This window comes from Mus caroli, unplaced genomic scaffold (genome assembly GCF_978045245.1).
Source record: "Mus caroli unplaced genomic scaffold, Mus_caroli_1 scaffold_18, whole genome shotgun sequence".
NCBI lineage: Eukaryota > Metazoa > Chordata > Mammalia > Rodentia > Muridae > Mus > Mus caroli.
This window is the reverse complement of record NW_028227273.1, coordinates 37,608,174-37,624,153: the sequence shown is the minus strand read 5'-3', so window position 1 is coordinate 37,624,153 and position 15,980 is coordinate 37,608,174. Positions and strand designations below refer to the sequence as shown.

The 15,980-nt window shown below is 51.8% G+C and overlaps 1 protein-coding gene across 4 annotated transcripts; it reads left to right on the top strand.

Moving 5' to 3' along the window:
- Positions 1-28: 28 nt before the first annotated feature.
- Trip10 (thyroid hormone receptor interactor 10) lies at positions 29-14,393 on the top strand. Of its 4 annotated transcripts, none has more exons than XM_021186198.3 (15): positions 29-151; positions 1,322-1,437; positions 1,535-1,591; positions 3,926-4,073; positions 4,156-4,218; positions 4,701-4,805; positions 4,904-5,032; positions 5,660-5,806; positions 5,928-6,122; positions 7,496-7,663; positions 7,870-7,979; positions 11,919-12,051; positions 12,269-12,417; positions 13,078-13,199; positions 13,716-14,393. In XM_021186198.3, the coding sequence occupies exons 1-15, from the start codon at positions 128-130 to the stop codon at positions 13,862-13,864; spliced, it is 1,815 nt and encodes a 604-aa protein (XP_021041857.1). In that variant the 5' UTR covers positions 29-127; the 3' UTR covers positions 13,865-14,393. The 4 variants fall into 4 exon arrangements, with proteins under 4 accessions (XP_021041857.1, XP_021041858.1, XP_021041855.1 ...); XM_021186199.3 differs by having other exon boundaries at positions 13,081-13,199; positions 13,716-14,392; XM_021186196.2 differs by lacking the exon at positions 7,496-7,663 and having other exon boundaries at positions 13,716-14,390.
- The last annotated feature ends 1,587 nt before the right edge of the window (positions 14,394-15,980 follow it).

Sequence of the window (15,980 nt, the reverse complement as noted above, 5' to 3'; positions counted from 1 at the left end):
GGCTGGTGGGCGTGGCCGGGCGGTGGGGCGGGGCGAGGTTGGGCACACTGCCCTGGGGCTGAGTCTCCGGTGGAGGGCGGCGGAGACCCGGGCAGGAGGCGGTGGCGTCCTGGGCGGCAAGACCAGCATGGATTGGGGTACCGAGTTGTGGGTGAGTCTTTTTCCCCAGCTCCCACGGTTCTCTCTTGCTGGGGTCCTGGCTTCTCCGCTCTTTGTCCCCGAAGTACCTTAGCCTGGACTCCACGCTTTCCCTTGCAGCTGATCCCTTGGGTCCCCGCCCTCTGCCCTCCGCACTCTCTCAAAAGTTCCTTTGGGACTTTCAAGACGCCCGGAGGACGTAGGGATACTTTGCCCAGGACCCGCATAGGGAAACTGAGGCACAGAGTTGAGAGGAAGACCATCTGAAGAAGTCCCTGGACCAGGCCAGGGAGGGGGGACAGCTGGGTGAGGTCACCTATTTTGAGCGCCCTGGCCTGGCTTGGAGGCTAATCTTACGGCCCCTGGGTCCCTGCCCGTCGCCCGCCTGTCCGGCTGGGAGGGGGAAGGGACCCTTTGGTCACCTTCTGTCCCACGTGGGGCCTTACTGGGTTCCTTCCCCGCTTACAATTGGAACGCTGAGGGGGAGGGGAAGGGGCTATAGGACTCGGCCCCGGGCGCTGGGCGGAGCCACCCCTTACCCGCCTCTTAACCTCACCCAGGAAGCCCTAGAAGTTTCCCTGAATCCTTGTCGGACTATTGACCCCTCCTCTTTCTGGAGGCGGTGCAATCTTAGGATGTAGTGGGGGTGAGCCACTATAGTGGGGGCATCACAGAAGCAGGGGAAACTGAGTCACTCAACTGAGGATCCCGGGGGATCTTGGCGAGTGGGGAAATTTGGCCATAGAGGTCCCCCGACCCTGCTTCCACGCACTTTGAGCTGCACGAACTCATCCCTTCTGTGCCTGATTTTTGTGCCAAGCCCTCTTGATTTTTTGGAATTTGGAGGGGATTAGAGGAGGGGTGAGGGAACTGGCGTGGTTTAGCCTCCTTCCACACCCTTGCTGGCCACCCCGATTCCGAAAGACCCTGCTGTCCGGTTTGGGGCCCTGGCCGTGTTGTCCAGGCCCTTCCCTGGAGGAGGACATGGGGGTTCCCGCCAGCTTCCTGCCTCCCCTGCGCCACGCCGGGGCGGCGCCTGGGGAAGCCAGCCAGCCCTTGCTGGAACCGCTAAGCCCCGAGAGATTGTCCACCCCACCCCACCTCCGCTGTTCCGGGTCGCTGGGATTTCGGTGCCTCCTACCCAGGTGACCCTAACGTTCCCCAATCGCGCTCCTGCAATCAGGATCAGTTTGAGGTGCTGGAACGCCACACGCAGTGGGGGCTGGATTTGTTGGACAAATACGTGAAGTTCGTGAAAGAACGCGCCGAGGTGGAGCAGGCTTATGCCAAGCAACTCAGGTGAGCATGAGGGTGGGTGCTCGCTGCTCTGGGACTCCAAGGGGAGACCGCAGGAGGATCGCGTTCTCAGCCTCCCTGCCTCTGTCCCAACCTTTAGGAGCCTGGTGAAAAAGTATCTTCCCAAGAGACCTACCAAAGATGACCCTGAAGTCAAGTAAGAATGGGAGGGGGAGGGGCGAGGGAGGGGCTGGAGGCGCGGGTCTCTCACCTTCTTAGAGGCCACTCTACCTCACACTTCCAGTCCCACCTCCTGTTAGGAGTTTGGATGTCCTAAGGTGGAATTTACTCGCTTCCAGCAGTGAGCACCCTTTTTGGTTTGTAAATTCTCAGCTTCTAATTTCCCCTCATGTGCTGTAGCTGAGTTATTTGGGGGCTTCTTATTTATTCTTTATATATTTTGGAGAGCGAGATGCACCCACTTATCCACAGAACGCTTGTGGAAGTCAGAGGACAGTTTGAAGGAGTCAGTTCTTGCCTCTCACCATGTGGATCCCAGGGATCAAACTCTGGTGTTTAGCCACAGGCACCTTTACCCCTTATACCATGTCGCCGACCCTAGCTTATAAGGTTTTGGTTGTCCCTTTAGCCAGGACTGGTCTCTTTTTTTTTTTTTTTTTTTTTTTTTTTGGTTTTTCGAGACAGGGTTTCTCTTTATAGCCCTGGCTGTCCTGGAGCTCACTTTGTAGACCAGGCTGGCCTCGAACTCAGAAATCCGCCTGCCTCTGCCTCCCGAGTGCTGGGATTAAAGGCGTGTGCCACCACGCCCGGCTAGGACTGGTCTCTTAACCCAAGAGCTTTAATGTATCAGTGACTTTGATTGCCTCTGTTCTCATCTGTGAAATGGGTCTGGTGGCAGAACTGCTTTATCTTGTGTGTTCGAAGAACTGACTTTTTGTGTCTAAAAGCAGTGGACAAAGCTGGGTGTGTTGGTGCATGCCTGTCATCCTAGCACCCTTGGGTTGGTTCAAGGCTAGCCTCCGCTCTGTAGTTAGTTTGAGGGTAGTCTAGGCTACATGCCACCCTGTCTCAAAATTCTAAACAAACAAACTGGTAGCTAGCCTGTAGTTACTTCCAGAAACTTTAAACTTCATTCTAAACCCTTCCTTTTAAAATCTAAAAGGTGAGCTGGGTATGGTGGCAAATGTCTACTATCCCAGCACTCTTGATTGGAAGATTGTGAGTTCTGGACCACCTTGGGCTACTTAGTGAGACTGTAATTTGAATAAATACATAAATAAAAGTTTTACTCCAAAAAGCTCCAGAAATTAAGATAGTTGTTTGTTTGGGATATCTGGCTGGTTTCATTGGTGGCTTGATGTGAATGCTATTCCAGGGTTTCCGAGGATTGGAAAAAACTGTGTGTGTGTGTGTGAGTGCGTGTGGTCTCATGTAGCCCAAGCTGGCCTCAAACTCACTCTATAGCCCAGGGTAACCACAAACTCCTGATCTCCCTGCCTCGGCCTCCAGGATGCTGGGATAGATCTGGGCACTCTACCCACTTAACACCTCCAGCCCAGCCCAAGGACTGAAGACACTGCAACAAAGTCATTTCTTTCTGGAACATAGACAGACTTTCTGGTCACTGTTCCCTAATCCAGACAATTTGGATTAAGTGCATAGTATTTATATCGTCGAGGAGTCCTGAGTCATCTAGAGAGGGTCTGGGCCAGCAGCACAGACTCTGTGCAAATCTTGCTGGTGTATAGAAGGCCTTGAGCATCCTTTATTTTGGTACCCTCTAAGTACCCTAGAAATGGTGGCCATGGCTACTGAAGGATTATCGTATTCATACCTCTAAAGTTAGATAAGGGAGCTAGGCATAGTGGCTTAGATCTGTAATCTCTGCAGCCAGGAAGCTGAGGCAGGAAGAGCAAGGGGTCTCAGTTAGCCTAGGCTATGTAACTGGACCCTGCTTCAAAACCGAAACAAACGCTTGATTCTAGTATTCTGTCACCAGCCAGGGAATGACTCATAGACGATGTTGCAAAGGCTGAGCACGGTGGGCTCACAACTTTAATTCCATCACTTGCGAGGCAGAGACAGGCAGAGAGTTTACATTCTGGACAGAGCTACATAGCGAGACCCTGCCTCAAACAACAACAGTATAGATGTTATAAGCATTGTTCCTCCAAAATTTCGGTTTGCAAAATTCTTCTGAATTAAAGGGCTGGAAGTTAGGGACACAGACTTGTGAACAGATGTAGCTCAAGACTTCGTTCCACTTGTTCCTTTTGCTTTCTCCTTCCTTTTGTCTCTTTTCCTTCCTTCTGCCTTTCTCTCCTTCCCTCCCTTCTGCTTCTCTACCCTCACTTTCTCTCTTCCCAGGGTCTCAAGTAGCAAAGGCAAACCTCAAACTCACTATGTAGACAAGGCTGGCCTTAAACTCTCCATACCTCTGCCCCGCCCTGCCCTGGGATGACAGGCCTATGTCACTGTGCCAGGCCAGGTCCATCTCTGGTGCTGAACTCTGTTTGTCTCCTGCCACCAGGTTCAGCCAGCAGCAGTCATTTGTCCAGCTTCTCCAGGAGGTCAATGACTTTGCAGGCCAGCGAGAGCTGGTGGCTGAGAGCCTCGGTATCCGAGTGTGTCTGGAGCTGGCTAAGTATTCACAGGAGATGAAGCAGGAGAGGAAGATGGTGAGACACCCCCATCCAACCCCTGCTCCTCGCTGAGGACCCTGTTGGAACCTCACTGAGGCTCTCCCGTTTGTTTGCACAGCACTTCCAGGAAGGTCGTCGGGCCCAGCAGCAGCTGGAGAATGGCTTCAAACAGCTGGAGAATGTGAGTGTGTATGGGGGCAGCTGGTAGCTCAGGCCCAGAAGATGTGTGACTGCTTATTCACAGAGCCCCTCAACGTTCTGTGCCCAGGGCCCTTTTCCCTGTGGGGTACTCAGCACACCTACTGTGCCTACACCTTTTATTTTGAGGTGGGGCCTGGAGTAGCCCTGTTGAACTCTGTGTGTGTGGGGGGGGGGAGGGGGGGATTTGTACATCATGAAGTGCATGTGTAACTAGAAGACATTTCTGGAGTCAGTTTCCTCCTTCCACCTCTGAGGAGTTTCTGGTGACAAGTACCTTTACCTGCTGAGCCATCCTTTTGATTCTGTTTTGTTTTTTGAGACAAAGTCTCATGTGGTAGTCCAGGTTGGCCTTGAAGTCCTAATCTTCCTGTCTCCTGGTGTTGGGTTGACTGGGCCGATGCACAGCCCATTCTGCTACTGGGGGAAGGCAGGTCCTTCACTCCACTTTTGTCTCCCGCGTAGAGTAAGCGGAAGTTTGAACGAGATTGCCGGGAGGCTGAGAAAGCGGCTCACACTGCCGAGCGCCTAGATCAGGACATTAATGCCACCAAGGCGGATGTGGAGAAGGTGTGTATCGGGTGAAGTCCGGGACAGGCCTCTGCCATCTCCAGTGTGGTGAGGCCAGCACCTGACCACGACCTCCACCCTGCCGTCCCACTGCCCAGGCCAAGCAGCAAGCTCACCTTCGGAACCACATGGCAGAAGAGAGCAAGAATGAATATGCGGCCCAGCTGCAGCGCTTCAACCGAGATCAGGCTCACTTCTACTTCTCACAGATGCCCCAGATATTCGATGTGAGTATGTTAAGCTTGTTGACAAAGTCCCTGAATGTTTGTTAGCTCCCACTTGGGTGTTAGAATCCCAGCTCCTATGTCCTTACTCCTAGATTAAGAGAGTGGAGCCAGCCAGTGTGTTTCCAAGCCAGCTTGGTTTACATAGCAAGCAAGTTCCAGGGGAGCCAAGGCTTAATAGAGAGACCCTGTCTCAGAAGGGAGGAAAGGAAGGAAGGAGTGGGAAAGGAGTGGAGAGATAAAAGGAAGAAAGAAAGGAAGACACTCTTTGATTTTTGAAACTCCTATTCATCCTTCTAAGCCCTAGCTCTGACAAGCTCCAGGTCTCAAATTTCCCTAGCCTTCTTTCCCACTCTCTGTCCCAACCCTGGTGTTAGGATTGTCTATATTCCATGTATTCTTTATCCAGGCTCTGTCTCTTTGTAACCTCCTTTGAGAAGACTCTTCTGAGCTCCTCGGTCCGCTCACCAAACACTCCTGGCCGTGCATCTTCACCCCTGCCCCTGGGCTCATGAGGGCAGATCTGATTCTGACTTCGCTATCAAGCCTGGGGCTCGAGGGCTGAGGGCTTCAGTTTGGAGGTGTTTGCAGGGTTGGCTTACTTACCCTTTACTCTCCTCTGCTCTCCAGAAGCTGCAGGACATGGACGAACGCCGGGCCACCCGCCTGGGGGCCGGGTATGGGCTCTTATCAGAGGCTGAACTGCAGGTGGTTCCCATTATTGGCAAATGTTTGGAAGGCATGAAGGTGGCCGCCGAGTCTGTGGATGCTAAGAATGTGGGTACTCAGCATGCGCCCAGGGGTGGGGGGATGAGGTGTCGGCTGAGGGAGGGTGGCTCCCCAAAGAGTTTCTTAAACTAGCCGCTGGTTGCCATTCACTCCGTGTCCCTTCCCAAAGGACTCACAGGTCCTCATCGAATTACACAAGTCAGGGTTTGCCCGCCCAGGGGACTTGGAATTTGAAGACTTTAGCCAAGTTATCAACCGAGTGCCTTCGGACAGCAGCCTGGGCACCCCGGATGGCAGACCTGAGCTCCGAGCAGCCTCCAGCCGTAGCCGCGCCAAGCGTTGGCCTTTTGGGAAAAAGAACAAGGTGGGGTCCGGAGCTCTTGGGGTGAGGAGTGGGTGGAAAGGGGGGATAGTCAGCCGAGGTCCTCATTGAGTCAGCTCCAGCCACATGGAACACAAAGTCCTGGGGCAGGAATTTTCCTCTTGGCTGTGGGCCCAGGCTGGAGGGAAGGAAACAGAGGAAGGCAGTCCCAAGAGCCCACTGGCTGGCTTCCGAGTCCCTTTGAGCATGAGAGGGGACAGGGTTGGGGGCCTGTGGCATCTTCTACTGAATCCTAAGACCCTTGAAGAGCTCATGTTGGCCTGATAGCTGTGGCATTGCCACCTAATCCCTGGGAGTTGTCCTTCCCTATCTCCAGCCTCTGTTTTTGGGGACCCTCCACTTCCTGTGCATTTTCTCCTTGGGAATTTGACTTTTAGGGTCCAGTGTATACCTTGACACCCCTTGGTTTATCCCTCCCACAGTTACTCTTTCTTTTAGCTATACCTTGCAGTTGTTTTTTTTTTTTTTTTTCTTTTTGTTTTCCCTCTTCTTCTTTTCCATCCCATTTAACTTAGACTTCTCTTACCTGACACCTGCCATCCCTCCTCCCACCTGCCATCCCTCCTCTCTTGAACTTGGACTTCTGGAGTAGGCAAGCACCTGATATCTCCCACCTCTCATCTACCTGCCTGTCCCCCTTAGCCTATGTGTCTGACCACCCTGGCTCTTTAAAAAAAATTATGACTTTTATTTATTTGTTTATTATGTGTATGTGTTCAAGCACATGTAGATGCCACGGAAGGACTTTCAGGACACAGTCTCTCCTGGTCCCAGGGATCAAACTTAGGTCACTGTATTTGGTGGTGGCAAGCAGATTTTTGTACTGAGCCATCGCTTTGTCCCCAGCCTTTACTTTTGTCATGCACTCCTATCTTCTAGACTGTAATTGCAGAAAGCCTGGCAGGTGTCTCACCTCCTGGGGTCCTGTATGAGTCCCTAAGACTCAAGGGACAAAGAAGGCTTGGGGAGTGACTGGGGAGTGCCTCACAGTCTTTAATTTATTAGCTTTTTATATTTGGGGTGTATAGAGGTCAGACGATAGCTTATGGGAATCAGTTTTCTCTTTCTATCCTTGGGTGCTCAGAGCTTGGCACAACCCCCTTTCCCTGCTGAGCCCTCTTGCTGGCCCTGGCTCCCCTTCTCTTACCTCCTCTGGCACCACCCAAACCTTCCGTTGTTCCTTTTATAGGTGTTTTCTGTGTGATCTTATCATTCAGTTGTGGTTTTCTTATCATTATTTTTCCCTCTTTCTCCATTTTGTTTTTCCTGTTTCCTGTGTCCTGTCCGTCCATCCTTCTCCGACTACATCCTCGCGCCTCCATACCTGACCCCCCTTCCTGGGCTCCCACGGTTAGCCACGTCCCCCATCCCTGTCCCTCCTGGGGGGTCACCTACCCTCCACACTGTCTGATGGACCCTCATCCCCCCGTTCTGGCCGCGACCCCTTGGCCATACTGAGCGAGATCAGTAAGTCGGTCAAACCGCGGCTAGCATCCTTCCGCAGCTTCCGAGGTGGCCGTGGGGTAAGTTAAGGCCGGATGGTGGGACCCTGGGCTCTTTCCTGCCGCCTGCTGGGTCCCCCCAGATTCCAGCTTTGCTCTGTGCATGGCCTCACTCCCTAAAATCCCTGCTAGGGGAGGAAGGTGGACCTGGTATCTCAGGAGTGAGAGAAGCGCTTGGGAAACATAGGGTCGCAAATCCTGAACTCAGACCCTGTCTCACCTTGCAGACCGTGGCTACCGAAGATTTCAGTCACTTGCCCCCGGAGCAGCAGAGAAAGCGACTGCAGCAACAGCTGGAAGAGCGAAACCGAGAGTTGCAGAAGGAGGAGGACCAGAGGTGAGCGTGTAAGGTTGGAGGAGACCGGAGTTGAATACAGAACTAAGCAAGGCTGCTCAAGGACTGGGGCATAGCCTCCTCAGTAGAGCACTTGTGGTCTTCCAGAGGGCTACATCCCTGCTGCTACTATGTTTCAATGGTGCACAAGTCTCTTTTGCCAACACAATCTGGGGCTCTGAAGGTCTTGGGTGGAGGTCAGCATCCTCTTTTTTCATTCTTTTTCGGTGAGGCAGGGTCTTTGGGTCTTTTCGGCTAGGCTGGCAGCCAGCAAGCTCTGGATATCCAGTTTCTGCCTACCAAGGTTGCAGGTGGTGTGTGGCTGTGTACCCAACTTTCTACATGGATGCAGGAGTCAGAACTCTGGTTCTCAAGGTTGCTCAGTAAATGCTTTTAACCACTGAGCAGTCTCTTCAGCCCTATACCTTGTCCATTTTGTTTGTTCGTTTTTGCTTTTCTTAAAAAGTTAAGTATTTATTATTATTATTATTATTATTATTATTATTATATCCTTTAATCTGTTTTTATAGTCCAGTTTTTATCCCTGTCCCGGTCCACCCTCTGTTCCACATCTCCAAGAGAATGTCCCCACCTCCCTACCCCCACCCTACCAGACCTCCCCAACCCTTGGGTCCTCAAGTCTCTTGAGGGTTAAGTGCATCTTCTCTCACTGAGTCAAGACCTGGCAGTCCTCTGCTGAATATGTGTTGGGGGCCTCATATCAGCTGGTGTATGCCACCTGGTTGGTGACTTGGTGTCAGAGCAATCTCGGGAGTCCAGGTCTGTTGAGACCGCTGGTCTTCCTATAGGGTTGCCCTCCTCCTCAGCTTCTTCCAGCTTTTCCCTAATTCAACCACAGGGGTCACCAACTTCTGTCCATTGGTTGGGTATACATATCTGCATCTGACTCTTTAAGTTGCTTGTTGGGTCTTTCGGAGGGCAGTCACGCTAGGCTCCTGTTTGTAAGCACACCATAGTATCAGTAATAGTGTAAGGCCTCTGGGCCTTGTCTAGGTCTCACCAAGTGGCCCTGGCTGGCCTGGAACTCACTATATAGACCAGGCTGGTCTCGAAAGCACAGTGATGTCAAGTGATGGCATTAAGGACCTACACTACTACACTGGCTTCACTTGACTTTTTTTTTTTTTTTTGAGTCAGGGTCTCTCACTGGGACCTGGGCTTGCTGAGTAGCCTAGGCTGATTGGCCAATGATTGACCACCCACCCAATGCTGGGATTACAAATATGAAGTCTCATGCCAGGCTTTGTACAATGGAGCTGGGAATTGGAGTCCTGCCTTATGCCTGTGCAGTGAACACTATTGGCTGAAGCCATCTCCTCGGCCACGTCTGATGGTTTTTAAAGAAGATTCCTGCCACATAGCTAGGTGTGGTAGCCTGTGTCTGTAATTATCTGCGTGCCAGAGCCAGAGGCAGGAGGATCCTAAGTTCGAAGCCAGTCTGGGCTTCTTGAGACACTGTCTCGAAACAATAGCAGTGAAGAACAAAAGCATAAAAGCTGGAAAGAGTCCTTTATTTTCCATTTCCTGTAAATCACTCCAGCGGATGGAATCTGGTGAGCCCTTTGTGCGGTCTCTTTCCACACATCACTGAGCAAAAGACAAGAAAATTACTGGTCCCCACAGTGATCTGACTCAGTGGCTAAAGGTACTTGTCACGCAAGCCTGAAGACCTTAGTTTGAACTCAGATGGTGGAAGGAGAAAACCCATTTCAAACAGGTGCTGTGACATATATGTGCACACACAGGCATGCATGATAAGAAATGAATAAGCAAATAGATAAATTAAAGAATAGCCAGCTTATGGTAATATATTCTTTGCCACAACAAACTGTTGAATATAGTTTCTAAGACAGGATTGTTCTCTGTAGGCTAGGAGCTGCCCTTAACAGCACTGGGGGATTCTAGGGAGTAGGGGACATGAAAGGGGGTGTGTGTGTGATACACTCCTAACCACACCCTTAGCCTCTCACTGGGGGACTCTTGACAACGACTCTACCCCTGACCATGCCCCCAGCCCTCTCTCTCTCTCTCTTTTTTTTTTAAAACTCCCTATCCCCACCCCAAGACAGTGTTACTGTGTATAGCCCTGTCTGTCCTAGAACTTGCTCCATACACCAGACTGGCCTTTTAAACTTCATAGATCCACCAGCCTCTGTCTCCCAGGTGCTGGGATTAAAGGTGTGCACCACCACCGCCCAGCTTTATTTGTTTTTATAATTCTTAAAGACTAGATCTGGGTAAATTGCCTAGGCAGGTCTGGAATTTTGAATTCTCCTGCCTCAGTTTCCCAAGTAGCTGGAATGACAAAACTGGCACCTAGGCTCAGTTTCAAAGTTTTTAGGAGACTGCGAAATAAAACAAAATGCCCATCCCAGAGAGCCTTCCCCCATTAATGCTAAGACAGCTCACTGTCTAATCATCGTCAGGAGCTCAGTCAGTCTGAGTCACCGTCTTGATAGGAGGAAAAGGAGAGCCGAGTTATCTAATGCCGAAACCCAAAATATTAACGTGAAAAATCTGCCAGATTGAAAAGGACAAGGAACTCTTTAGTCATTCTTTCCAAGCAACAAAATCCTCTGCCCAGCCTCCTTATATAACAGCAGTGACGCTTGCCACTTGTTAGCAGGTGGCCGGCCAAATTCTGTTTGGCTGCTCACATGTGGCCCTCTCCACAGAATGGAAGTCATGGGACAGAAGCCGTGCTTGGAACTGCATGCAGTCTGGGTGTTTATAGTGGCGTGAAGCATCTGCCTGCCGAGAGTAAAAAACAGCTGGCTTTTGATTTATTTTATCTTTTATCGTGTTTTTATTCATTCTCTTATTTTGTGGCTGGGCTTACCCATGACATGGCTCCTATGCAGAAGTCGGAGGACAGGTCGCTGGAGTCGGTTGGTTCTCTCTTTCCACTACATGTGGCCCAGGGATGGAACTCAGGTCGTTAGGCTTGGTTGCAGGTGCTTTCATCGGCCGAACCATCTTGCTGGCCCCTTATTTTTATATTTTATTTCGAGAACAGGGTCTTGCTAACTTTTCCAGGTTGCCTTGGAACTTCTTCCACCCATGCCTGGCTTGTTTATTTATTTCACGTGTGTGGTCAGTCATGCTTGCAGTGGCCACAGGCCGACCTTGAGAGCAGCTCCTTGGTTGCTGGGAGTTTCCTCTGTGGGTGTGTATGCAGCCTGTATGTGTATGAGCACGTTAGCTGTGCACATGGAGGTCAGAGGGTCTCACTGATGGCTGCTCTCTCTCTCTAGCGCATTCTCTTGAGATAAGGTCTCTCACTGAACCAGCAGCTGCTCTCATGGCCAGCAGGTCTCTTAGTCTTTGCCTCTTCTTAGCTCTGTCCTGCACAGCACTTGAGTTATAGGCACCCATGGGAGCTGCACTGATTTTTACATGGGTGCTGGGGATTCAAACTCGTGTCCTTAGACTGATGCAGCAAGTGCTCTTACCCACAAAGCCATCTCCCCTGTCGGCCTTGTTTGGTTGAGACGGGGTCTTTAACTGATATGCTGCTCAGATATAACTAGAGTGGCTGGTTTAGTCTTTCTGTCTCTGCCTCCTTGATGCTGGGATTACAAGTGTACGACACCATGCCTGACTTTTGACCTGGGCACTAGGGATTGAACTCAGGTCTTCTCGCTTATGTGCTTGGGTTACCCACTGAGTCAACTATAGTCTTTGTTTTGATCTTTTTGAGACAGAGTCTCATTAAGTTGCCTGGGTTGGCCTTGAACTCACTGTTGTAGCAGAGGCTGACCTTAAACCTGCTATCCTCCAGCTCAGCACAGGGACACAGAGACATTTGTCTCCATCCCCAGAGTCTTGCCTCTCCTTGAGCCTGGTTTTTTACTTGGTAAGTCATAAGAGTGTGTGTTTTCCTTCCTTCCTGTCTGTCTGTCTGTCTCTGTCCTGTCGCAGGGAGGCCCTGAAGAAGATGAAAGATGTATATGAGAAAACACCACAAATGGGGGACCCTGCCAGCTTAGAGCCCCGCATTGCAGAGACCCTGGGCAACATTGAAAGGCTGAAGTTGGAAGTGCAGAAGTATGAGGTCAGAGGCATGCCCTGGGGAGGCCTGGTGGCAGGCAGAGCTGCATGAGTCACTGTGGGGTGGGGGACAGGGAGGTGCTTGGGGGGATAGGATCCAGCTGCCTACTATCTAAGGTTTGGGTGTGTGTGGGTGATGTCATGAGGTGACCCCAGGCCAGAGTGGGATGACCTCAAAACCTTGCTTTGGAACTCATGCTGTGATCTCCAACCAACTCTAGGCTTGGTTGGCAGAAGCTGAAAGCCGGGTCCTCAGTAACCGAGGGGACAGCCTAAGCCGTCACGCTAGGCCCCCTGATCCCCCAACTACTGCCCCACCTGATAGCAGCAGTAGCAGCACCAACAGTGGATCCCAGGACAATAAGGAGAGGTAGGTTGGGAAACCAGAAGAAGTTATGAAGTGTGGGCTTGGTATAGCACTGGCCTAGAATCTCCCAGTGAGGGGCTGTGGATGTGGCCAGGGTCGAGCTCCAGTTTAGAATCCCCCAGTGAGGGCCTGGGGGGGGGGGGGGCTGGTCAGGGGTGGAGCTCTGCCTAGAATCTCCCAGTGAGAGTTTTGGGTGTGACAAGGGGGTGTAGCCCCAATTTAGAATCCCCCAGTGAGGGCCTGGGGGCTGGTCAGGGGTGGAACTCTGTCTAGAATCCCCCAGTGTGGTCAGGGGTGGAGCTCTGCCTAGAATCTCCCAGTGAAAGTTTTGGGTGTGGCAAGGGGGTGGAGCCCCAACTTAGAATCCCCCAGTGAGGGCCTGGGGGCTGGTCAGGGGTGGAACTCTGTCTAGAATCCCCCAGTGTGGTCAGGGGTGGAGCTCTGCCTAGAATCCCCCAGTGAGGGCCTGGAGGCTGGTCAGGGTGGAACTCTGTCTAGAATCCCCCAGTGTGGTCAGGGGTTGAGTACTAACCTAGAATCCCCCAGTGAGGAGCTGGGGTGTGGTTAGGGGTGGAGCTCTGCCTAGAGTCTCCCAGTGAGGGCCAGGGGAGTGATTCAGAGACCCTGGGGCTCATGCTCCTGTCTTTTTTTCCATTTCTCAAGCAGCTCAGAAGAGCCCCCTTCAGGAGAAGGCCAGGACACCCCCATCTATACTGAGTTCGATGAGGACTTTGAGGAGCCTGCATCCCCTATCGGCCAGTGTGTGGCTATCTACCATTTTGAAGGTGGGCCTTTAGCACAAGTTAAATGTTTCTGTTTTGACAAAGGAACTTAGTCTGAAGCCTGTAGCTCGGCGGTAGAGTGCTTGAGAGGCGTCCTTGAGGCTCTCCATTCAGTCTCCAGTATTAGCCAAAGGAAAGACCTGGGGAGTCACCTTAAGGAAGGGTTTATTATTTTTTTTTTATTTGAAACCATTTTTATTTATGTTGTGTGTGAGAGAGGTGGGTTCCCTCCTACTGTCTATGTTCTGGGTATCATCTTTTCCCACAGAGCTGCCTCAGGCTCTCAATTTTCCTTTGTATAGTACAGAACCCCAACCAGTGGGATGGTGTTGCCCATATTCATGGCGGGGCTTCCCATCGAAATTCAGACAATCTAGAAGCTCCCTCTCGGACATCCCAGAAGTTTGCCTTTGAGACTAGGAGATCCCAGATTTCCCTTACACCAGGGGATGTAGCAGTTGCTTTGGAGCCATGCCTTCTGATCATCAAATCTGACCTGTCCCCACTACTCCCCAACAGGATCCAGCGAGGGAACCGTCTCCATGTCCGAGGGGGAAGACCTCAGCTTGATGGAGGAAGACAAGGGTGATGGATGGACGCGGGTCAGGAGGAAACAGGGAGCTGAGGGCTACGTGCCCACCTCTTACCTCCGAGTCACACTCAACTGAACCCCACCAGAGGGGGACAAGGGGCAGTGCTGTCAGCTGCTGCTTCTGGGCCACAGGGGGCCCCCAGGACCTTGCACTTTATTCCTGCCCACGTGGCTTTTGGCTGAGACCTGTGTAACCTGCTGTCCCTCACTCACCTCACCTGTCACCCTACGGGGACCCACTTGTGGCTTCCCACGTGGTTGTACATATTGGTCATTTAAGATCTTTCTTCCCGCCGCTTGGTTTGGGCCAAGTTTTGTTTTATATTAAAAAAGTATATATAATTATATAAAGTTCTTGGAGTCTGCACCTCCAGTGTCGGGAATGGATGCCTTCAAAAGGCATCTCTGTGGAGAGGTGGCTTGGTAGTTGGGTTTTGGATGCTCTTGCAGAGGACCAGGAGTTGGTTTTCAAAAGCAGCTCCCAAAGCTCACAGACATCCAAGCCTAGGCCCCCTCTGGCCAACTCTGGCAGTCACACTCATACCTGCATGTACCCTGCCCAAGTTAAAATGAGATAAAGGCTTTCTTATGAGCCCCGTGTGGAATAAATGGAGGTGAACCTAGGTGCGCTCTGGCAAGCCTGCCTTGTGCATGTTACCCATGCTTGTGATCTCCATGCTCTAGAACAGGCATGTCTACCTTCCGTTTCCCTAGAGTGCACAGAGATTTCCCAGCTGCCGGAATGAGTGGTTCATACTGGAGCGTGAGGATGGTCTGTGGATACTTAAGTAGGTTTATTGGTAAAAAGGAGGCAGCTGTTACACCCCAGTCTCTTGGGGTCTATTTTTGCACCCCAGTCTCTTGGGGTCCATTTTAAGAGGAAGATTTTTATAAACTTGGACCTGGGATGGGAGCAGAATTCAAAACATTTTCCCCATAGTTTTCATAGAGCCCAGGCTGGCCTCAAACTTATGTAGCTAAGGATGGTCTTGAACTCCCGATTCTCTCATTTGCATTTCCCAAGTGCTGGCGTGATGGATGTGGGCACCAAGTTCAGTTTGTAGCCTCTTGAATAGCTGGAGGCAGCCTCCTTGGGGTCCCTCCAGTATAAGAGGGATGGGGGATGGGCTCTCAGCCATGAGGTTCTTAGGTGATGGGACAGGATGCTCAGGATGTGATGGAACTTCTGTATGTGGTCAGCTCTGGCGGCCTGGACTCCCTTGTTCCCCCACAGTAGGCAGCACAGGAAGTTGGTGGTCAGTGTCTCCCATAGTGCTGGGTTGGGTCTGAATCCTGTAAGCAAGAGTCGGGTGCCCTGGGGGTGTGGCTCAGGCCTCTCCCATACCTGTCCTTTAATGCTAAGGACTTTGACCTGGTAGGAGCCATGGGGGAGTGCCTGGGCAGGGGTTAGCAGAAGGGTACCCCTTGATCTCTACAGGAGAGCAGGTTGCAGGACAACCATGGGGCACAAGGGTGGCCAGTCTGGATGCTCAGTGCAGGGGTCCCTGCCTTAGGGGACATGCCTGGAAGGTGGGATTGAGGGGTATGTCCACCCAGCTTACCCCTTTCGAGGGTGGAGACATCTGAGGTCTTAGAAATGACCCAGCATAAGAGTCTTAGCAGTTGGGTTGGGCCCAGCAAAGAGATGGGATTCTGACTAGGGAAGGGGTCTTGGAGGGGATCCCAATGATCATCTGGGAGAGGATCTTCCTAGGCCAGAGGTTGGAGTGAGACACCATGGGTGTAGCTCTGCTGGCTCAGTGGTCCCTTTTTTTGTGGGAAGCAATATTTGGTGTTCATGACTGCAGTTAGACCCCTCTCCAGGGGTGAGGGGCCGTTGTTCACCTTGCAGGCACTGGACAGCTGCCCTGCGAAACAGGGGTGCATCGTGGGCCACCTGTCGGGCCCCAGGCAGGATACGCAGCAGCAGCAGCAGCAGAGGTGGAGGCAGGAGAATCAGTAGCTCACTGTCCACTACGCAGTGACTTTGAGCCCATCCTGGCTCACGTGAGACCCTGTCTGAAATTCAACAGAAGAACCCTCCATACCGAGTACCTGAAAGGCCTGGCTGCAGCCGGGCTGTCTGTGAGCACATCCTCACTGAGGCTGAGCATCAGTGGCCTCTGATGACTTAACAGGCTTGGAGACCACAGCTCCTGTGGCCTGGGACAGTGGGCACCTGCAAGTCATGT

Coding starts and splice junctions, on each gene's coding strand:
- Trip10 (XM_021186198.3), top strand. CDS start 128: ATGGATTGGGGTACCGAGTTGTGG. Junction 1,438..1,534: donor GCTTATGCCAAGCAACTCAG/GTGAGCATGAGG, acceptor CCCAACCTTTAG/GAGCCTGGTGAAAAAGTATC. Junction 12,052..12,268: donor TGGAAGTGCAGAAGTATGAG/GTCAGAGGCATG, acceptor AACCAACTCTAG/GCTTGGTTGGCAGAAGCTGA.